At 42.8% G+C, this 24,338-nt stretch overlaps 1 protein-coding gene across 1 annotated transcript in view; it reads left to right on the forward strand.

Annotated features, from left to right (window-relative positions):
• The window catches only part of LOC149870708 (uncharacterized), a 248,949-nt gene that overhangs the window by 56,356 nt on the left and 168,255 nt on the right, over window positions 1-24,338 (forward strand). Inside the window, exon 3 of the mRNA XM_090036721.1 lies at window positions 593-610. Coding sequence (XP_089892847.1) covers window positions 593-610 — 18 coding nt within the window. The remainder of the gene's footprint in view (window positions 1-592; window positions 611-24,338) is intronic.

Consider the following 24,338-nt stretch of genomic DNA (forward strand, 5'->3'; position numbering starts at 1 on the left):
GGCTGGCCCAGAAATGAGAATTGTTATCCAGGAAGGGGAATAGATGAGAGATGTACTGAATTGGTGTAGCCACATTTGGCCTCTATTAGCCTTCTGAGGCTGCAACCTTGATTTAAAGCAATTATTATGTGAGAGATAGAAAGACCTTCCTGGTAGGTTTATCTTCCCAACATGTGAGCCTCTAGCCCAGTGGAGAGTATTTCACAACTCCGGGGAATCAAGCCTGTTTAAGTTATTTCAATGAAATAAAGGAAAATCATTCCATGTCTGTATCTATATAAGCCAAATATTTGTGACTTCTTGCTTGCTCCTGTGCTTAACTTTAATATTTCTATTATTTCTGAGATATGCTCGTAGGTCGCCTACGAGGTATCTTAAATGAAGACTCAGACTATTATAGTCTTGGTTTTCATGGATCACTTCTTTATAACAAACATCCACTAATTTAAATCTATTTGAATATATCATTCAGATTTCAAAATCTAGATTTATGAAGGTTGCTACTGTCCCTTTATCAGAAAGCTGTGATTGACCGTGTGTATTTAGGCTAATAGCTTTTTGTAACAGTTCCTTTTTTTCCCTTATTTTGCAGGGTCAACCTGGTCCTCAAGTAAGTGTTATCTCATCCTTTTACAATAGATTATGCCTAACTGAAGGCCATAGAACTAAGGTTATCAGAAATTCCTTTTCAACTTGGCATGAAAACTCACAAAACTGGTAACTGTTAAACAACACAGTAAACAAATCTTTCTTGATAGAGAAACCTAGGGTCTCCATTTGCTTGCTTGAGCCCCATCAGCTGTTTAACCAAATGATGGGCTTAACAGTGGACTACATAGCAAAGCAAGCCTCTTAACTGTGGGCTGATAACTTTAAAGGAAGGTAAAATAACTTAAACCTGGAGCAGAATCTGGCATGCCTTAACTGCTTATAAATTGCATACTAATAGTGTTACAGTCCAGGAATCTTTCAGTTATTTCTCTGCTGGCTACTTTGATTAGTTATACATGAATTAATTCTGCTTTGGTTAAGTATACCACAACCCAATGTCATATGAACTGTAATTTAAAAATGGGAGCATGAGGCACCTGAACTATAAATGCTAGAAGATGCTGCAGCATTTCAGAAAAAAACCCAAACCCTTCTGTTTTCAGGGGGAAACTTTTCAGTTTTTGTGCGCTCAGTTTTTCAAGGAATCAAAACATTTTTCCCATAGAAATGTTGTTTAATCCAAACCCCAACTTTCTTTTTTGGTTGAAAAATTGCTTTGATGGAAAAATTTTGATCCAGTCCTCACCCCTTAGTTTGGAGCACCATCTGTCATTGTTGTCTTACACCCTGTATGCAGAGTATCAGGTACCATTGACAAGTATTATGTTATGAATATCATGTCACTGGTATTTGTCCCTTTTCAGCTGTTTATAATAAATACAGGGCTATGACGCATAATGGCTGAAGCCTATCCAGGCCTTGTGCAAAGACCCTCATCTCATACTTCTTATGTTCCACAATGATTTTGTGATAAAGCGGCTGTATAAAAAGGCATCTGTACTCCATGATTTCTCTTGGAACCAACTTCCAAGAGAAGTGGTACAGGCTCCTACCCTGGGGGTCTTTAAGAGGAGGTTAGATGAACACCTTGCTGGGGTCATTTGAGCCCAGTACTCTTTCCTGCCCATGGCAGGGGGTTGGACTCGATGATCTGCTCAGGTCCCTTCCGACCCTGCCTGCCATGAAACTATGAAACTGCATAGAGCCGTGATGCAAGATGGGTCTGAGCCTTAAAATATGTGAATTGATTTTCACCCTGTAAGGGCCAAGTCCATGGAAAATTCATCCAGATTGTTGTATAAGGAGCCATGATTAACAGAAGAGCTTTTATTGCTGACTGTTCCTCAAGTGAAATGGCAAAGAAACCCAACCACATGCCCAGCCTCCCTGCCACCATTTTTAAGCAAGGGGACACTGATACATGAGACACTGTAGCGCTTTAATCTCAGAGCCACTCTAATTAAAACGCTGCCCTCCTCCCACCCCCACAGCACGTGTAAAAGTGCCCAATCTTACCAGCAATAATTTTACCAGTCTTAATTATGCTTTTGAGGAATTTGAACTGTAAAAAATTATTGATGGCCCTGGCTAAATTGAATGGTTTCCTGGACCAAAAAGCAAGTTTCCTATGTTGACAAAAGAACACTTAGAAACTTTCCAGTGTTATGTGTGTATTAATTTGTACTAAAATCAGAGCTAGATTACAGTGCTGTATATACTTAAGTCTTATATTAACACCTATTCTTGGGTTGCCTTTATTTTTATGATGTGATTTCTAAAACTGCCTACCACATACAGAAATACTGCATATAAATGCATCCACAACAACTGTATAACAGCCCACGCTTTTTTTTCTTAATTTGTATTGATTCCATATTTGTACAGGGGTGTTTCAGAAACTAATGGCAAAATGGTTGCCCACATTGTGTGTCTGCCACAAAGTAGGAAACTACCCAGCAGCGGGGAACATGGATTGCAACATTGCTGAATGCACCTATTGTTTACACCCCTGTAGAGAAATGATGTGGTCCAGTAAATGATCAGTGCACAGAAAATGATTTCATTAAAAAATTGCTGTTACTTTAAAAAAGAAAAATAATGTGGGGGTTTTTTGGTAAATACAATACATAAAAAAGATTATTTAATTTTATGTTTTCCTGATGTAGTTCAGTCAAAATGATCTCTACAGTACAAATTAAAAGCATTTTCCATAAAAAGCTTATACTTATTTTAATATGCCGATTGCCTTAACCCTAAACCAGAACTACAGAATTTCTGGCACTGGCTTTAACTACTACAGTACCAACTTGTGGTTACTTCTATGTATTACAAGAGAAACAGTTTCAACTGTTCGTCAAGAAAATTATTTTGAGGAATAATTGGGAATATATTAATTACTTTTTTAGTTAAAAGGTCCATTTTAAAATTATTTTTTAAAATTAAAGTTTTTCTTATCTAGAAGCATGAAATCTACTGATTGACCATTATCAAACAGGTTCATTTTTATTGTCAGTCTACAATATCCACATTCTCACCTCATGACCATGCCATTCATATTAAAAACATGGAATTGCTCGCATTTACAAAAGAATCTATAATCTGGAGCTAATCAGAGGTGAATGTATCATCCTAATTCATAGAATAACAGTTTGTTTTTCTAGTAATAAAAAAATCATGTAAATATTAGAAAACAATATATAATATTCCTGGGAGAAACCAATCTTAATTAGAAAATCCTACTTAGCCACTACCCATCATTGAGAAATATAAATGCTGCTTTTAATACCTCATACTTTTTTTCTTCACAGTTAGTCATCCAAGATTGGTATGCCTGCTTTAAATGAGGAAGTTGATTTCTGTGCTAGGTTGGAGGCCTGGGATGACTGGTGGGGCTGGCTTCATGTGGCATGGAGGAGGGACAGAGTTTGCAGCTCAGCCAGGCATTAGTGGTTTTTAATAGGGGTGTGCAAATTGGGCCATATTCGATTCAGATTCAGATTTGGCCCAAATCGGGGCCAGTGATTAATTCTGTTCAATTAATTGGTTCGGATCACTGTCCCAGATTCGATTTGGCCAAATCCAAATCTGAAGATTCGATGCTGATTCAGAGAATCAGCGATTTGGCCATAGACACAGCTTTAAATGTTTTTTCTACATATCTCAAGGTACCAGGTGTGGCTCTTGAATGCTGTGATGCTGGGGCAGATAGAACATCCCACAGGAGTGCAGCGTGTGCTTGGTGGTGAACCTGGATGTGGACTGGACATACTTCTGGGTCCACCACTGAGCATACGCCCCCCCCCCCCCCAACACCGATCAGCCATGGAGGGACCCCGGGCATCCTCCCCAGATCCGGGAGGCATCAGTTGCCAAGCCGGGGGTCCCCTATATGCTCCCTGGTGAACCCGGAAGTGGACCGGAATTGGTTCTGGTCCACTTCTGGGTCTGCTGCTGAGCATGGTGGGGAGCACCACCCCCCCCCGCGCTCCTGTGGGACTCTCCATCTGCCCCACCATTTCAGCATTTATGAGCTACTCAGTACCTTGAGGTATGTAGAAAAAACATTTAAAGCTGTGTCTATTTCCTAATCGTCAAATCTTTCCAAATCTCTCCAGATCGATTTTGATGGTTCCAGTTAGATTCAGAGAGTTTAAAGGGTCTCTTGATTCATAGATTTCATAGACGTTAGGGCTGGAAGGGACCTCGGGAGATCATTGAGTCCAGCCCCCTGCCCAAAGGGCAGGAAGTCAGCTGGGGTCATAGGATCCCAGCAAGATAAGCATCCAATTTACTCTTGAAGGTGTTCAGTGTAGGTGCTTGAACCACCTCCGCTGGCAGACTGTTCCAGACCTTGGGGGCTCGGACAGTAAAGAAATTCTTCCTTATGTCCAGTCTGAAACAGTCTTGCAGGAGTTTGTGACCATTCGACCTCGTCATCCCTTGGGGCGCTCTGGTGAACAAACGTTCCCCCAGATCCTGGTGGTCACCCCTGATAAACTTATAGGTGGCCATCAGATCACCCCTGAGCCTGTGCTTTTCCAGGCTAAAGAGTCCCATGGCTCTCAGCCTGTCATCGTAAGATCTGTTTTCCTGACCTCTGATCATGCACATGGCTCTCCTCTGGACTCTCTCAAGCTTCTCCACATCCTTTTTGAATTGTGGAACCCAAAACTGGACGCAGTACTCCAGCTGTGGCCTCACCAAGGCCGAGTACAAGGGGAGAATGACGTCCCGGGATTTGTTCGAGAAGCATCTATGGATGCAAGCCAGCGTTTTGGTCGCTTTACTAGCCGCAGCATCGCATTGCAGGCTCATGTTCATCTTGTGGTCAATGATGACCCCCAAGTCTCTTTCTTCTGTAGTGCTATCCAATGTAGCACTGCCGAGCCTATAAGGATGCTGCAGGTTTTTCCTCCCAAGGTGGAGAACCTTGCATTTTTCGGTGTTAAACACCATGAGGTTCTCGTCTGCCCATTCGCTGAGCTTGTCCAGGTCAGCCTGGATCACCCGCCTATCTTCTGGCGTGGATGCTTTGCCCCAAAGCTTGGTGTCATCGGCGAACTTGGCCAGTCCACTCCTGACTCCAATGTCCACATCATTAATGAAGATGTTGAACAGGATGGGTCCCAGGACAGAGCCTCGAGGGACCCCACTGGTCACAGGGCACCACGATGAGTGACTGCCATCAATTACAACCCTCTGGGTTCAACCACGGAGCCAGTTTCCCAGCCAGCGGATCGTGGTAGAGCCAAGGCCACAACTGGCCAGTTTGGCCAAGAGGTAATCGTGGGATACCAGATCAAAGGCTTTTTTGAAGTCAAGATATATGACATCAATCTCTTCTCCCTTGTCTAGGTGATAGGTCACCTGGTCATAGAAGGAAATGAGATTGGTCAAACAAGACCTACCCGCAACAAACCCGTGCTGACTATCCCTTAGGATGTTAGCCTGGGCCAGTCCCTCAAGGATGGCCTCCTTAATAAACTTTTCTAAGATCTTCCCCAGGATAGAAGTCAGGCTAATGGGCCTGTAGTTAGCCGGATCCACTCTCCTCCCTTTTTTGAAGATCGGCACCACATTGGCCTTCTTCCAGTCTTCGGGCACTACACCACAGCGCCAGGAGTTTTCAAAGATCTGTGCCAGGGCCTGGGCTATGACGCTCGCCAGCTCCTTGAGTACCCTGGGGTGCAGATTGTTAGGGCCAGCTGACTTGAAGGTCTCCAGCTTCTCAAGGTGTTCCTTCACGAGGTCAGCATTTATGGAGGGTAGGGGATCCCCATCACCCAGATCTCCCTGTCCCATAGCAGGCATGGGCGTCCCATGGGACTGATGAAAGACTGACGCAAAGTACCTATTTAATAGGTTGGCTTTTTCCTGGGTGTCAGTTGTCAGTTGCCCCATCTGGTTTAGCAGGGGTCCAACATTGCCCTTGCTTTTCCTCCGGCTCCCCACATATCTGAAAAAGGACTTTTTGTTGTCCTTGATGCTTGAAGCTAGTTGGAGTTCAGTTGCAGCCTTGGCTTTCCTGGTTTGCTCCCTGCAGGACCAGACCAGTGCAGAATAATTCTCCTTGGATTCAAAGATTTGGTCACCGAAGCAAGCCAAATCTCTGCCAAATCGAATCAGGGACCAAAGCTTCGCACAGCCCTAGTTTTTAACTCTGTTACAATTCTGGCTTGGTGGCCAATTCAGCAGTCCTTGTGAGAAGGTTACACCTGTAGCATTTGTCTTAATAGGAAAGGGAGGGCAAGTGCAGCTGACAATTGGACTGTGCCCCTGCTCTGTGTGACCAGACATGTCTCTAGAAATATCTTTTTTCCCTTCATTCTGGCTTCCCAAAACTAGCTGTGTCTTATTTCAGGGCATGTGGTATGCAAGAATCTGTGGTCATTGTAGTGGATTAGGGCTTTGTCATATAGCCTGCCTACCAGACAATGTGATGCCTTGATTATTCAAGGTCTCTATCATGCTAACAGTACTATGTCAGGCAGATCGTTTTGGTGGGAAGACAGAACTAGGTTGTAACCCACTCTTCATACCACTTTTCCTCTTGTGTATAAGACATAGTACCCACAGAGAAACTGCCCTCTTCCCCACAGTGGGCCTTCACATCTGAGCAAAATATGAATTACATAAACTAATGTTCTTGTTTTCATGTTTGGTAAATACCTGCAAAAAAATTTTACTTCAATTTGAAATTTCCCAATGCCACACTATTTATGTGTAGTGTGATTTGTTACAAATAGGTATGAGATTTTTGAAGTTCAGGTTTTGCATCATCGTATTTGACTCCAGAAGTCCCATGGTATTAGTTCCATTTTTATGATCAGCTGAAACTACCTCGAACAATCAGCAGGGTTAACAGAGCCTATTTTGATGGGCTGGTTGTTGTTTTTTTGATGCCTTCATAGAATACTTTTTTTGTGACTTGGAAAAAAAAAATCACTTGGCCACAGGGAATAGCTCTGTGCTGTCTTGTATAACAAGAGTGTGGGGAAGATCAATTTAACATCTCTTTAAAAATGTTCAGGGTTGCCTGAGAGTACTGAAGGCACTGAAGCCCATCTACTAGGGTTGTACAAAACAGCACCATTTCATTTTGACTTCTGTTTCACTGTTTCAAAGGGGCAGTGTTTTGTTTTGTTGTTTTCCTTTGAAGCACTGTTCCGTTTCGTTGAAACTGTTTTGATGTTTTGCCCATAGACTATAATGGGGAATCATGAAATGATGTATTATGCTCATAGATTTGTCATTTCCTGCCTGATTCAGATGAAAATTGCAAATGTGGTAGCCTATTTTGAGGGCGTGATGCCTGCCAAGTTTCACAGATGTAGGTGCAGGGGTTTCTGGGAAACTGCACCTCAGACTTCTGACAAGCAAAACTTTATCACTTGCCAGCAGCGGCAGCCTGCTGTTGTCCCACATGCAGATCCAGGGGCCTACATCTCCCAGGGCTGTGGGGCTTTGCCAGACTCCTCCTGGGGGGCATGGGTAGCCAGATCTGCACACGGGATAACAGCAGGCTGCCGCTGCTGGCTGGGACCAATGCTAGGTAGAGCCCAAGCCAAGTGCCAGAAGGCCTGGTGCTGCCACTGGCTCCAGCCAGCAGCAGCAGCATGCTGTCATTCTGCACCCAGATCCAGGGGCCCATGCCAGACTCCTCCCAGGGAGTGCTGGTCCCTGGATCTGCATGCAGGATGACCGCATGCTGCCGCTCCTGGCTGGGACTGGCACTGGGTGCAGCCTGTGCCCAGCTCTGGGAAGCCTGGTGCTGTTACTGACCTCAGCCGGCAGCAGCAGCTGCAGATTTCATGCACAATCTGGGGGTCCATGCTGCAGCAAGCCCACTTTGAAACTTGAAACGTTTCAAAACTTTTGACACATTTTTGGTGCCCTTGTTTCATTTCAAAGCTGTTTTGAAGCCTTTTGTTTCTTTTTGATTTCGCTGTTTCAAGCTTGAAAAATGTCGAAACAGCTTTGAAACGAAACACCTGTTGAAATTTTGCACATCCCTACCATCTACCAAATATGTCAGAAGTATAGGTAGCAGGTAGCAAATCTTTTTTTTTTAAGGATCCATCAGCAGGTAGTGCTGGAAAGAATTAGGGTGACCAACTTTTGAAAATGCAAAAGTAGGACACATACCATTTAAAAAAAAATTGGGGGATGGGTATTGTAAGACTGGCACTGCCTGGAGGAGCTCTACAACAAGAAATGAGCATGGGGTGGGGGGGTGACAGGATGCTGGCAAGGGGTAGCTGGAGGAGTGGAGGAGGGGAAAGGAGAGCCAGCTACAGTGGGTGAGTAGTGCTTTCCCCTGGCATAGTGGGGGGGTCTAAGGATGGGTTTGCCCTTCTGGAGCATGCTGGGGGATGAGGCCAGAGCCCCTGAGGCTTAGAGGTGGTGGTGGGGGGTGACACATGGGAACTGTGTTGAGGGGAATCCGGAATAAATGCTGTCCCAAAGTCAGTCAACCCAGGACCAGGACTTGATGTTTACATTAGGGACTCTTTTGCCCAATTAGGGATAAATGGTCACCCTAGAAAGAATTGTGTGGGGATCACGGGTTTCAGGGCCTAATATCGTTTCTCATAGGCACTTTGGATTCTGAATCTTTTCAGGGATACTCTTCAGTATAAATGTACTTTAGTTTTAGGAAGGCTGGTTTAGTCAATGTCCCTCTGTTTAGTCTGGCTATTTTAAAGCTATACATGTCAGAATAAATCACAATAGTGGAGGTACACTATCAAGATCCAGTTAGAAATACATGAGCTTATGTACTACACATTATAACAGCCAAGCCCAATAATCTCCATTCTGTTCTCAACCTCAGACTTGTTTCCTTTTTGCCAGTTGCCACAAACCAAAGTTTAAATCTGCATCCCTCTCTAACAGTTTCTCTCCATGGATGCCTATATTATCAGTGATCTTAAGAGGAAAGAGGGAAAGATGCTTGCATTTCACAAGACCAATAATAGGGAAGTAGTCTCACTATTAGATGCAGAAAAAGAGAGGCCCTGTTTGTTGCCTCTTTGCACATGTCTCAGTAAATTGTGTTAGCCAGAGATTCTTGCTAGTCAGTGCCAATATTAGGTCCGCCAGTTCCTGGCCCAAACTACCCATGCTCAGCAGAATGATTTGGCAGCATCTTCCCTCCTTGCAGGTGCTGATACTTCACTGCCCCAGGTGCGCATTCTGCCCTGCTGAACCACAGGATAAGACAGAGGCATAACTAGTACAGTTTGCATCATGGGCCAGTGTCCCCCTTTTCTTCCCTGCCCCTCTGCTCCTGAACTGTTTCTCTGCAGCAACCAAGCTGCTGTTAGTCCAGCCGTGCCTGCTCTGTGCTGAGGGCTGCTCTCTCACTGTTGCAGCCCCTACAGCATTTGCTTCACCTTAACTTTTGCCACTGATTCCCATTGCCACAGGTCAATGTGAGCTTCAGATCTGATGGTGAGAGAGAGCGTACAGCAGGTGGATGGAGCAGGTGGAGAGGACCTGGAGACACTCCCCTAGGTCAGCACTCAAGACTAGTAGCTTGATACTGGACCCCTAGTGACACTACTGCGATAAGATTTGTCCATCTAAATGTAAAAATACCGAAGTATAAACATGTCAATGTTTGTAGGTCAAACTTAGATCCTCTGCCCATTTTAAAAATTGTTCAGAATTATATAAAGGTAAGATTCTCAACAATTTTCAGTTTCTAGGAACAGTACAGTAAATTTCATGTCTGGCTGGTCATTGTTTTAACAAGATGTTAAACCAGAACTTTAACCAGACTCTTAGACTCCTACTTTGACATTTGTGCACACACTTGTTTCCTTGTATAAAACTGCATTTATATATGCAAAACCTGGAGTTTGAGTGTGCACTGTAAACTTTCATTTAAAATGCAGCCAAAAGTCTTTTTTACTTATGAAGACCTTGGTTCACTTTTTTGTTTCTCCTGTAGTAGATGACCTCACTAACACATCAACAGTACAGAGAGCTACTGTAAATCCCATGTCCTGGTTTAGGTGTTAGTGATGTCAACAGCTCTTGAATGGAAACATAGAAACCTGGAATTGCATGTTGGCACTTTTCTTTAAGTTAGCAGGAAATGTTTTTTTTTTGGGGACTTAACAATTTATTAGACTTTTATTATTAAGAAGAATAGACACTGAACCAAAAATAAAAGGGTTTTTTTATTCTGAATGTTTCTCTTTATTAAGGTACTTAAGGGATATATAGATTGAAGTCTGCCTCTATAAACTTTCAGGCCAGGTACAGACTTTATACGTTTACCAGTATAAGTGATCGGAAACTGGTCTATATCCATAACAGAACAGAAGTTCGGTGCACTGGTTTAAAAATGGCAAAACCCAGTCTAAGATATGTGCCCCCCCCCCCCCCCACCACCAAATTGTGAGTTCTGGGGGATTGTGAGTTCTGTTCTCTACCAGTCTAAAGTACTCTGCTTACAGAAAACTACATCACACAGATTGATTTTGCCTCTGGCTTTTTTAGTGTCTGTACTAGTTCTAGTAACCACCATTTCAGTCCAGACTATCCCATTTAGCAGAGTTACACCAGTGAGAGGAAAATCTGGCCCATTTGTTTAACTTGGGATTTAAAAATTTTTAATTTTGTTGTTGCTATGTTGTTTGTTTATTTGTTTCTAAGCATTAAATTTCACCTCTCCAAACCAAGCACAGGTGATAGAAATAGGAGGCAAGGCAAACAGAATTACAGATGGGGCAGGCAAAAAGCTATTTCTTATCTTTCTGTGTGTTAGCAGCAAGGCCCAAAATTTACTCCCATTGACATTAATGGGGATTCTGCCATTGACTTCTCTAGGGTAAGGATTTAACCTAAACTGGGTGTATCTCTTAAGTAAGCCTTTTTGGATAAAGTGCCTAAGTATCTCACAGGTAAAACAGACTTTATTACTGCTCTATACATTTTGGATCTGTTTGGTAACCTTCTGTCCCTTTTGCAGCCATTATATAAACTTTATATAATAGTGACATTTAATGTGAACTTTGCATGAAACACTCAGTCAGCATTCAGTTGTATAACAAATTAAACGCTTTGCCTATGGTTCTTTATAGTAATTGCCTAATGAGTGGAGCTGATTTACCTCTCACATCAATTTTACTTTAATGTAATTCCATGGAGTTGCTTTTGATTTACACAAGAGAAAATTCGGGGAGCATCAGGCTCCAGACCTTCTTGTTTCCAGTGTCTGTTGATTAAAAAATAATCCAGTGTCTGTTGATTAAAAAATAATCCTACTTGATATGAACACAGCCACAAAAGCAGGCAAGGCATTTAATTTCCCAGTAGTTATTCACTTATTTAATAGATTAGAAAGTGTTTTGTTTTTCAGTTTTGCATATATTAAGGAAGAATTAGATTTTGCTAAAAGAATTTGGCAGAAAGAGGCATGCTTTTAAACGTAAGTGCTTCACTTGCACTTGGTACATGTACACAAATGCAAAGAGGGTGATTATGAATGTCTGATGTTGACTACCCACTCACTTGAGAAATAGCATATACAAACAGGAGTGAGCTTCTGTGCTGTGATAGTAAGAGACATAGCACAGAATTTGCAGTTTTAAACCATTGTGCCATCTCTATCTTTGACTGCTCCAGGGACTGGAGAGAAAACAGATATCATTTAGATATGTCAGCCTTTGTAAGGCTGCCCTACAAATGGCAGCACTGAGCAAAATCTCCACAATGCTTTGTGGAGGGGCCCCCCCTCTCCACACATCCTGCTCAGTACTCCATTCCAAAACATTTTTAGCAGGATCTGCAAAGTGATCCTTAGAGAACAGACTTATAGCTGTCTTCTTCAGTACCTGTACCAGGTGAATCCTCTGTGGCAAAAACCAGCATTTTTTGAGCACCCTTACTCCCTGCCCTGCTCCCACCTTTTAGCTGGGGTACAATGGCTGGGGCAGGGGTGAGGATCTCATCTAAGTATGCTACCCTATAGGTGCAGACAAGTTACATTTGCCGTGGGATCAGTCCCCTGAAAGTGCTGTACTGCCATGCCATGACACACGTGCATGGCTGCAGAGTGCTTTTAAAGTAGCCGATTGCGTGACAAAGTAAGCCTCATCAAATGAGGGATCCGATGAAGATGTTTCACTTCAGAGTGCCTTAGGGAACTTGTTTTCCCTAGGATTAATTTGTGGCGTGATCAGGTTTGGGCTGATGCAGCCCAGCTCAGCCCAGCCCCACCCCCGATGCTGTCTGCAGAAGGAGTGGGGAGTGGGAGCGAGCTGCTGGCTGGGATTTTCTCGGCCTAAGCTGGAAGGTCGGCAGGTGGATTGGAGCCCCCTCCCCTCCCCCCACATTGCGGCTCCCTCCCAACCCCCTTCCTTCAGCTTAGGCTGAGCAAACCCCAGTCAGCAGTTTGCTTCCCCTCCCTTCCTGCTGGCAGGCCCAGGGGCTGGGAGAGGGGGGCAGGGCTTGTGGAGAGAGGAGGCCATTCAGATGCAGGCAGGCTCCTTGGGTTCCTGCAGGCAGGCCCAATTCGCTCTCTCCACCCCAACAAGTGAATGTTAGGTTATGGGGTGGGTGCTCCAACTCATGGTGCTTTATGTAAAGGGCCATGAGTTGGGGGGGGGGGGCTGCATGTCTGTCAGCTCTCAAAGTGTGTGTCTACTTAGGGCAACAAAATACTTGGTTTCTTTCTTTAGATTATTTTTAGGATTCCATCTTAAGCATTTAACTTTGGAATTATGCTCAAGTAGTAGAATGTTTTAAGGATTTACCATCAATTTCTGGAGCTTGTGCTAGTGTTCAGATTTATTCTGATTTCACATTTTTCTGACAGAAAATGCTGATTTGTCCAGAGCAGGTTTCAAAATTTACCTGCTAATGTCTCCACACCAAGACTATGGATTCCCAAGCTTTTGGGCTCCCAGCTCAACTACAGCTGACAGAACTTTCAGTTTTCTTGGTATAGAGCCAGGACCCTGACAGATTTGGAAAGCTCATGGAGTTTCAGCTCTAGCTAAGTCTCTCAGGATATGTCTATATGCCAAAGTGTCTTGTAGTGAGACCTAGGATAAGTCTAAAACTCTCCTCATCAAAATTAACCTGGAGGAGGAGGGAGCAGAGGAGTACTGCTATCCTAGCTATAGTCATTTCAAGTACCCAAACTTGCTAATTTAGCACTGTGTCATGTCACCTTAGTTTCACTGTAAGAAGGAAGTAGCCTAGAACAGCAGCCATTTCAAGCTGTGAGCTGCAACAACCCAGTTCTGGTCCAACACAGGCCACATGCCTTCAGCAGTGCATCAGCATCAGGGGGCTTTCCCTACACCTATGTCAGGGCCAGACAGCTGGGATCTCTGCCCAGGCTTCTCCCAGTCCCCCTTACTCCACGGCTGAGGTGCAAGTGCAGCTGACAAGCACCCTTGTTGCAGCTTTGGTGGATGGGTTGGGGAGGAGTCGGGGATAAGCAGGTGGTACAGCTCTGCTACATAGCCCTGGCATGGGTGCTGGCATGATCACTGACAAAGTTCTCCAGCTCTGTAGGCTGGATCCAGCCAGCCTATGCACTATTGTTGCTGCCCCTTGGCTTCGAACACCAATGTGTGAGGCAGAGTTGTACTGCTACACAGTCTGTCCACAGGTGATGGATAATGGAATGATCTTCAGGGAAACTTAGCTGTGAAATAAGCAGGGGTAGCTCTGACAAATAAGCTGTTGTGGAACAAGCAGTGGCAGCACCACCAGGATGTGGTGGGGACAGCAGATGGCAATGGTTTCCCTCCTGAAAAGCCACATATATTCTTTGACAGTGCTGTGACATGGTGAGTACAGGTCTCCACTATAATAAGCCTGCCCAGCCCCCAGCCATGGGTCTACGAATCTTCAATGGCAGAGCAGGCAGAAGAAGATGTTAGAATTTAAATGGCTGCAAAGGTGGATTAAGGCTGCAGTGGAACAAGATCCCAGGTTGTCTTGGTCTCCTTGCCATTGGATCAAGGTCCTGTTCTGTGAAAAGCCATGTGGAAGCTGATGTGCAGCAGCTTCTCAGTGATGAATGAAGTCATGCACAGGAGTCTTCCATGGAAACAGCTTTTCCAGCACATTCCTCAAGCCCTTTGGTGACCAGCTAATGGTGATGGGAGTAGGACTGTGAAGTCTGGAAGCTTCTAGTTATGAACTGACACAAAGGCGGCTAGCACTTGAACAAGACAGAAGTGCAATTTGGCAGCTGTAACTGTGACTGAGCAGCCCTCTTCAGGATCTGCACTGCTCGCCCCACATGGGGAGGGGACTAGAAAAGGTGCCCTAAACATAGCCTGTCTAATGCAGTATTTTGTATTTCTTCCTGATTGGATAACTGCATCCAGTGGGATCGCCTTACTGCAGTCGAAAATACCAGCAAAGACGCACCATCATTTTTGGGACTTGGAATATCAGGACCCTCATGGACAACCCTAATAGTGAAACTCAAAAGTGCTGCACTGTAATTATGGCCTGAAAACTCAGGCAATACAACATTGATGTACCCGCACTGACTGAGACCTAATCAACGGGAGATGGGAAGCTCAAAAAACAGGTAACTATACCTTTTTCTGGAAGGGTAAACAGGAAGGAGACTGCTGAATTCATGGAGTTGGTTTTGCTATTGAGAATGAACTCATAAATCAACTCAATGTGTTCACTGTCAGAATTAATGAGCATCTCATCAGTATGTATGCTCTGACTCTTGATGCCGTTGATGAAACCAAGAAGGATTTCTATGCCAACCTTGACCAAGTCCTTTCTGACATCTTCTCAGTGATTTCAACACCAGAGTTGGAAGGGACTCTGACCTCTGGAATGGAACCTTTAGCAAGGAAGAAGTAGGAAAGGTCAACTCCAGTGGCATCCTTCTTTTGACCAAATGCATGGAACATGGACTCACTATCACCAACAACCTATTCCACTGGAAAAACAGGCCCGGGACAACACGGCGACACTTACAATCTAAGCATTGGCACCTGATTGACTACGTCATCATCTGTGCTTGGGACTGCAAAGATGTCTGCATCACTCGAGCTATGCTAGGAGCTAATGATAGCTGGACTGATCACTCATTTGTCTGCTCACTTATGTTACCTCCAGCCTTGATGAGGTGAAGAAAGCCATGAAGCAGATGAAGAACAACACATCTGGAGCAGATATAATCCCTACTGAAATCTTCAAACAGGGAGGATTGGACTTTACATCACAGCTTCACGCTGTAATCTTAAGGATCTGGAATGATGAGGAAATGTCAGGCAACCTCAGGGATGCCATATTAGTGATAGTCTTCAAGAAAGAAGACAAGTCTGACTCTGGAAAATACAGAGGGTTTGCCTTGCTGTCCTCCACAGGAAAGATCATTGTAAGAACCCTCCTGAATCATCTTCTACTTGCTGAAGAGCTTCTCCCACAAGCTCAGTGCAGGTTTTCGGCACAACTGACATGATCTTCACACCTTGCCAGCTGCAGCAGAAATGCCAGGAACAACATAAGCCTCTCTGCATGGCCTTCTTTGACCTCACAAAAGCTTTCAAGTCTGTCAACTGCAAAATGTCATAGAGGATCCTTCTGAAGTACAGATGCCCACTGAAATTTGTCACTATTCTCTGCCTGCTCCATGATGGTATGCAAGCGGTGGTTCTCAGTAATGGATCTATCACGGATCCCTTTCAGGTTAAAATGGGAGTTAAGCAAAGCTCCAACACCCTTCTTATTCCTTTCCATAATGCTACATCTGGCCATCAACAATCTTCCAGCTAAAGTGGAGCTAAACTATTGAATGGATGGTAAGCTGTTTTACTGCAGCTGATTCTGAGCCAAAACCAAGACCACCCTGACCTCAGTCATTGAGCTCCAGTATGCTGATGGTGCTGTAGAGCGTGTTCTTGCTTGGAAACACACCATCAGGCAATTGTTGATGTCTTTACCAAGGGATACAAGAAAATGGCACTGATGCTTAATATTCAGAAGACTAAGGCCCTCCATCAACAAACTTCTAATGAGCAGACCCCAGCTCTGGTAATCCAGATCCATGGTGAAACTCTGGTGAGTGGTGAGTATATCCTGTACCTTGGAAGCCGTCTTTCATAAAAGTCTGACATCAGTGAAGAAATCCAACATTGCCTCAAAAGTGCAGCCTTTGGACTTCTTAAGAAATGGGTGTTCAGAGATTGCGACATCAAATCCAGAACCAAGCTCATGGCTTATCAAGCAGTCATGATCCTCACCATGCTGTACGGAGCTAAGACGTAAACAACATACGGGATACATCTAAAGTTGTTGGAGTAGTGATGCCTGCAGAAGGCCCTCCCAATCTACTGGAAAGACAGATGCACCAACATTAGCATCCTCCTGCAAGCAAACACCATGAATATTGAGGCAATGGCAATCCAACGACAACATCATTGGGCTGGCCCCATCATCTGGATGTCCAGCTCCAGACTCCCAAAGCAAGTTTTATTCTACAAGCTGAGCCAAGGCATGAGCTCAAGAGGAGGGCAGAGAAAAGATATCCTCAAGGCCAACTTTAAAAAGTGCAATATCTATGTCAACTTGTGGGAGACTATTGCCCAGGGCCACCCTCAAGTGGAAGAAGAGTCTGCTGCAGGCATAGGCACCAACTTTTATTTTTGCTGGGAGGGGGCCTAAGATGATGGACACGTGGAAAGTTTTAAATATTTCAAGTGACAGCCCTCTTCCCGAGGGGGACCAGGGCCCTCAGCACCCATCTCAGTATTTTGAAACCTCGTGACAACAACAGGAGGTGGAAAAGCAGGAGCAGCAGAAACAGTGTGCTGAGGATCAAATCAAGAATCCAGTGCAACCCACCCTTCATGGTAATGCATGTCCAAGCTGCACTAGAGTCTGTCAATCCCAGATAGGCCTCATCAGCCATCTTTGGACACACAGATAAGACAGTCATAGAAGACAATCATCCAGTGCCAAAGAAGTGAATACCAGAAGACTTTCAGATTTTCTGTGCTTCTTGCCATGGAACCTGTAAGTCTTAGGACCCCTGGGTTGAAGCAGGAACCTTGGAATTTGGGCTGCCAGTTGGGATTTTGTTTTCAAATTTTCACAACAAAGCATTTAAATTATTTTGTTATTATTGTTGTTGTTGTTTCTTTCTGTAGGAAATTTAGAACTCTTTGTTTTTGTTGGGAAACCAAATAATTTTTTCAGCAAAATGTCTGATTTTTGGCAAGCCTAATCATGTCACCTTCCACAGCTCTAAGCAGAAATGTAACGTTCCATCTGCATTTAAGATCAAGCTGGTACGTATAGGTATGAAAATAACATGAAACAGTAGAGAGGAAAGTAAAAAGTGCTATAGTCCCTTTTACAATGACAGATCAAAAAAGTCCTAGGCATTGTTGGTAATTTTGTCTCCTTTCATCAAGTGGCAGAAGGGCATCCAGATTGTCATGTTGTATGTAGGCCATGAGTAAGAACTTGGTGGGCCATAGTCTGCCAGTAGAATATATTTAGGTGTTTCTGCTGCAGAATAGAAGCCCTTGGATAAACTCAAACAGTGCCATTCATCAGGAACCAGTAGAGTCACAAACTGCTGGCAACGTTTTAAAAGGCTTCATATTTTCAAGAAATACAATACATTTATATGAAACAGTGCGCCTGTTAGTGATCGTCTGCCAAAAGAATAATAGTAATTTATATATGTATGTACATACATGTGTGTGTAATTTCCTCTGAAGATGGTCTGAATTTTGCAGACCAAGATGTTAGTCTTAGGAAATTTTTTAGTTTTGCTTTTAATAAACTTTATGTTGTTTTAAATTGCTTCCTTTAAAAAAAAAGGGGGGGGAAATGCTTGCCAGCCTCAAAGGTTACCAGGATCTCTTGGGTCAATTTATGTTTATATGTACTTTTGAATAAATGTGCATGTATATGTATGACTAGTGTATAAAAAAATACTTAGCGTTTGTATAGTGTTTATCTTTAAACCACTTTACAAATGTTAACTGATTCCTACAATAACCCTCTAAAGAATGCCTATTGTTATTTTCAGGCTTGTTGGTTGTAGCTGTATTGGTTGAAGGACATAGGGAGACAAGGTTCTTTGGGTAGGTGTGGTATCTTTTATTAGACCAACTAAACAGCTGGAAAAAATTGTTCTTTGCAAGTTTTCAGGCACAAACACCCTTCTTCGGGCATAGGGAGAATCTGTTGGTGTTTTGTGTGCTCTTCTGGGTAGAATAGAAGCCAAAATGCAAAGTGTGGGTCTGTGAAAATGCAAATATGTGGCAGTGAGGATCAGAGGGAATGGGAGACGATAGGTGTGAGACAGGAAGGTGCAGGGGAAGCAAGGGATGCTGAACTGGTGATAGAATGTAGCTGGTAAAATACAGACAGGTAACTTGGAGTTACCAGATATGCAGGCAGGTTATGATGTGCCTTCCCCCTCCCCCCAACCCCACAACTTCCTGTCTCACACCTATTGTCTCCCATTCCCTCTGATCCTAATTGCTACACATTTGCATTTGCAGACTTGCATTTTGGCTTCTATTCCACCCGGAAGAGCACACAAACACCAGCAGATTCTCCCTATGTCTGAAGAAGGGTGTCTGTGCCTGAAAGCTTGCAAAGAACAATTTTTCCAGCTGTTTAGTTGGTCTAATAAAAGATATCACATTTACCCAAAGAACCTTGTCTGCCTATGATTATTTTCCTGTCATAGATGGGAAAACTGAGGCAACAATATTAAGAGCTTGATTCATCAATCAGCATTCACATGAATAGGTCATTTTTATTAGTCTTGTGCAAAGAGGCTAGTATTTGCTTCAGATTTGGATTTGGCCAATTTGGGCGACAGTGATTCAATTCAGTGATTTGAATCTTTCCTGAATCGATTCAGCTGAATTGCCGAATCGGGCAGGCCCCATCCCCTGCCCGCTCTCTCAGCCCTGGCAATGGCTGCCGTACCCTCCCCAGTTCCCAGCACTTGGGGAAAAAAAAAAAAAAAAGCCCCCACTCACCAGGTGGTGCCCGCCACAGCTCTGACCCTTTAAGAAGAAAAAACCCTAGAACTCACCATTCCTGCCTGGCAGGAGGTGATCTCTGCTGTCCCCACTGTCCCACATTGCATGTGGACATCTCCCTGAGGCCACTGCAGGAGCTGGAGTCTTTTCTTAAAGGGCTGGAGCTGGGCCAGGTGGCGGGGCTGGGGAATAAGGGGGAGCCAGGGGGCTTGTGACAGAGCCCCCATGCAGTGTTGGGCACTGGGGGGCAGCAGGGATTGCCTCCCACCTGGCAGCACCTGGTGAGTTGGGGCTTTTTTTTTTAAAGCACTTGGAGCTGGGGTGGGCTGGACAGCCATGGGGGGGCTGGGGGAGTGAGGGGGGCAGGGGAGGCTGGGGGAGCAGGCAGGAGGTGAGGCCTGGCAGGGGTCCCCCCATGGTCCCCTCTCCCTTCTCCAGTCCCACCTCCCCCCTCCATTACTTACTAGCTCCAAATCTGGCTCCAGCTCCCTGCTGCAGCAGGCAGGGACTGCCTGAATCATCAAAGCTCTCCAAATCTTTTGATTTGGAGAGCTTCGAATCAATTTGGACCTTTTAAATGGTCCCCTGATTCAATTCAGAGATTCGGCCACCGAATTGGGCTGAATCTCCTCTGAATCGAATCAGCACCCGAAGCTTCACACAGCCCTATTATTTATGTGTTTGATTCATTGACTTCCATGGGATAATTTTTGAGAGTAGTGGCTAAAGGGTCCTTGTTAAAATCATAATTAGAACTGGGACTTCCAGACTTTGTCTGTTACAGGGATCTATCCTGCTTGCTTAGTAATTTGCCTGAGGTAGATTTCTGCTGTGTGAAGTTTTTCACTTAACAACCATAGTTATTGAATGAGCCAAGATACACTGTTTCAAAAAGATGCTGTGATTTATTTACACGATGGTTGAAGTTGCAACACTAGTGATGACGGGAGGAACAGATCCAGAACCTACAGAATGGGTAAAGCAGGGTGAAAAGGGGTTGGTGCAAAAATTCACTGCAACAACTCTGCATGATGTTTTGTCAAGCAAATATACAGTTTTTCCATGTTTTAGCATACCCAAAGGATGAAAAGTTTACCTAAATTCTGAAATAATTCCTCCACTCTTTGGCTATGGATATTATATTACAATCTCAGAAACCTTTCTATCTCTTGGGCAATATTTTACAGAATATTTGTGGTTTTCATATTAATATTTTACTACTATTGCCCTCCCAACTAGTTGTGATTTATGTAATAACCTACCACATCTTCTAAAGTCACATTTTATAGTAGTATTTGTAGACATTGCTAAAAGAATATCTAATTGGTTTTGGTTTTCTTTTTCCTTGAAAGAATGGATGTGCTGTACTTCCTAGAAAGATATGGGGGGAAAATATTACAAGATGGGATGAAATACAGTTCTTAGATATACCAAAGTAAAATCAAAGTAACTCCATTAATACAAGTGCAGAATTTGGCTTCCAGATTTTTAAAGACCTGGGTTAAGAGCTAAATTCTAAAATACAGTTTAGTGCAGCTATAAAACAAGTTTCTTGCATAAGACTTTTTAAACAGAGAATAATCAGTTCAGCTCAGTTTTACAAATTTCATATTCTTTTGGCTTCATGTTTTATGTTTTATATATTTGAGAGCAGAAGGGGGCTGAAAAAGAAGCACCTGGAAGTTAATTGCAGGTTTTAAATTAAATTAGCTGTTGAATCTCCAGTTAGTAAATCTCATTTTCACACTGGGAAAAACCAAATGGTCTTGAAAAAGTTATTTGGAATCTTAATGATGGCCACAATTTTCAATTTAGCCTTTAGTGTGAGATTAAACAGTTATTTCACTTAATTATGTTGTATGGAACTATTGGTAAATATTGATATGTGAATGGTCATTGATGATCTGCACTTATTTAATGAAGGATAGCTCCTAGTACAGTCAGGTTCACACTACTCTAAATTTGTCCTGCCTGCCTTCAGAATAATTATGTTATTCAGTGTTTGTAGTTCTATCTGTTCCTCAGAACCGAAGATGCTAAAAATCAACCCCTAAAGTGACTGTTTAACAAGGCACTAAAGTTTCTGTTAGATCTTTGAGCATAAGCCCCAACAATTGCTGACTTCCTGGCTTGCTTTCTCAAGTGAAGCTAAAATAATTAATAAAACATAACATTGTGCACTACATGTGCCTAAAATATCACAAAGCCTGTGCAAAGAGCTATTTGCACATTGTACTATTAGCAGTAAATGGAAGAACATGCCAACTGAGAAAATCTGCAAAGGGAAATGCAGAAAAGTTTTAAGAGCAATTCCATATCTACAAAGACCTCAGAGGAAAAAGGTTTAATGACTTTGACTGGCAAGAGGTATAATTTTGCAATGTTTAATTTTTATTGTGTTGGGAAAGGGCTTCCACAATTCCTGAAGTTTTATAAGCCCTAAATTCCAGTGGACTTGATTAGTCTTCCTTTTAAGCCTCTCTTATTTTTCCTTTTTGGATTTCCGAAGGGCTTTTTTCAGTACGAGAGTATATAAATTGCTTCCATAAGGCAGCACGTTGTGATCAGATTCAAAGTATCAGTATCCAGTAGGCTTTCTTAGTCCAGAACTCAAACAGACATCATACTTTTTGGAAAACAATGGCTTTGGAAGAAAGACATAGTCATATAAAACAATACCAGATTGTGCTGTATCTATTGGTAGTCTAATAAATGGGTAAAATTAGCGTCCTGTTCATTTTTTCTCACTTTTCCTACTTTGTTTCATGGCCCCTTTAATCTTCAATGCAAAAGGAAAGGTGTAAAGTCTGAAGCTATAAATCTGTTTATAGCTATAACTCCCTTCCCTGGCTTAGTAGAGTTTGACACTCTAATAAACATGGTTATGTGGAAAAGTGGGACAATGTGCTTTGATAATTCTTTGGACAGTACAAATCTCCATTTTATTGTACATTTCAGGCAGACTTTCACTCTCTGCTTATTGTTCCTCTCTTTTATTTTATTTATTTATTGGTCATGCAGGTTTACAGCTGGTGAATTTATTGTTCTGCTCCCTGAGTTTGTGTGAAAATATCTGTTGACTACAGTGAATATTTATTAACTGAATAATATACAGTTTTTCCGAATAATTTATTAACCAAATAATATATAATGGACTAGTCAGTTGCACTTTCTTTTGCTAGTGAATCATATCAACTGCCCATGACATCCCAGAAATATCTTTGTCTAGTGTTAGAGGACACCTGGAAACTTTTACCCACCCATCCATGTTTGCAGTACTATATCATTGGTCATTCTGTTATTCATTACTTAAAAACACTGAATTGTTGAGTGAATGGTAATTTCAGAAATACAGATTAGATTGAAATTCCATTGTGGGTACACATATTTATTCCCAGTAGAGGGAAGATATGGCAGGGAGAAGAAAAAGAGTGCCCTGGGGAATTCTTCAATATATGGATGGATAGGACCCCAGCTTCCATTTCTTGCTCTGACAGTAGAAAGGAGAGACTGCATATAAAGAAGGGAAAATTCTTTAGTGGAAGAGGGAAAAAAGGGGGATGCTTTATGAATAATTTGGAAGAACAGGCTGTCATCCACTTTGTCTTTAGATAGTCGAATGCGGAATGGGCCTACTGGCCACTGTCAGTAGTGTTATATAGCGGTAGGTAGCAAACTTGCTTTATGTCCCAGGTCAACATTTAGCTACAATTGTGATCTGTTGAAGGGAAGGAGGGAGAGAGGCATGTATAGTGGAGGATGATTATGGCAAAGTACAGAGAGACAAAAAGCCCAAAGCTGAATTTATTCAAACTTTACAGGTTAGTCTAAGCTGCTAGATCAATCTGATAAGCAAGTAAACGAACTTTCACTTTTAATTCAGCCACATGCCTGCAGTGGTCTGACCCAGAAGCCAGGGGGTGCTAAAGCACACCTCCCTGCTGGGCTGGAGCAGACAGCTTGAGCCAAAGCTAGCCTGCCCACCCTGCAAGGAGGGGTTTGTGCGGAAGGTGCAAAGCATCCCAGGATGCTGGGGGACTATGAGTTAATTTGAATCTGGAGGGGATCTGGGACAGAAGTTCAATAAACAGATTTAATCTGAATCAGTTAAATCTGATACTACATCCATCCAGGTTTATCTTAAACTGGTTTGGGCCATTTTGAGAATGGTTTATGAGCATTGAACTTCTGTTGTGTTACAGATTTGAACCAGTTTCCAATCACTTATATCAGTTTATATGTAATTTCAGTCCCTAGCCTATGAGGCCTAACCCATGTGTCTGATTTAGCAGCTGAACTTCAGGATGCTTTTCCAAATCAAATCTTCAGTACTGAGGTTGATGACTTGCTGTATTGTCAGTCTGAACATTCAAGTTTCATAAGTCCCAGCCTCAAAAGTCACAAAATTTAGCTGAAAAATAAAAATAATACATTTTGGGTTCTTTTTGTTTGCCTTATGGTTTCTGAGTCTGTAGGATGTACTTGACTGATGTTTTCAAACTCTTTTCTAGGCTGATGAGTACTAAACTTTATTTTAAAAAAAACCTGAGATTTTCTTAAAATAGCTTAATTCCAGGAGCCATGGAACGACCAAATATCAAAAGTCTCATTCTATGTGGTTTAACAACACTGGCAATGAGATTGGCTTTATTTTTTTTGGAATATTGTATCAGAGTGATAAAAACTTGAGACACATTTACAATATTTTGATTACATGAAGCAAAATCATAGGCTTGGAGGAAGAAAAAGAACAAAAATTGGACTGATAATAAGTGGAATGTTATGCTCGACTTGAAAACTGTATCATTGCAGATGACCTGATGTACATTATCCTCCAGTGCCTGAGACCTTGTCAGCTCTTCGATACCTGGTTTATTTTGAGATTTATCCGCTTTTAAAAAAAAAAAACAATTGTGCCTCTGTGTCTGTGTAGCTAGCTTTCGAAATAATCTTTGACCCAGAGAAGTTATAACTGAAAGGTCTTATCATCAACTATATTTTTCTGTCACCTATGTGACTTTGGTGTTTTCCATCCATTTTCCAGGAAACAGTTGCCCACATACCCAAAAGATGAATCAATGTGGTTATACTTGCAGCAGCTGTGGATAGTATTGAAAATGACTTCTGATTTTGACCCCAGCTATTACCTCCAGGTCATGCGTGAGGCACATCAGAGCTTCATTGTGGTTATCTTCCTCATAAAAATGACCGAAGTCTACAGGGCTGTTAGCACCTTCACCACTACTACACCACTCAAACAAAGTTTTAGATGCT

This window comes from Crocodylus siamensis, chromosome 2 (assembly GCF_052110815.1).
Source record: "Crocodylus siamensis isolate JL-2025a chromosome 2, ASM5211081v1, whole genome shotgun sequence".
NCBI classification, from domain to species: domain Eukaryota; kingdom Metazoa; phylum Chordata; order Crocodylia; family Crocodylidae; genus Crocodylus; species Crocodylus siamensis.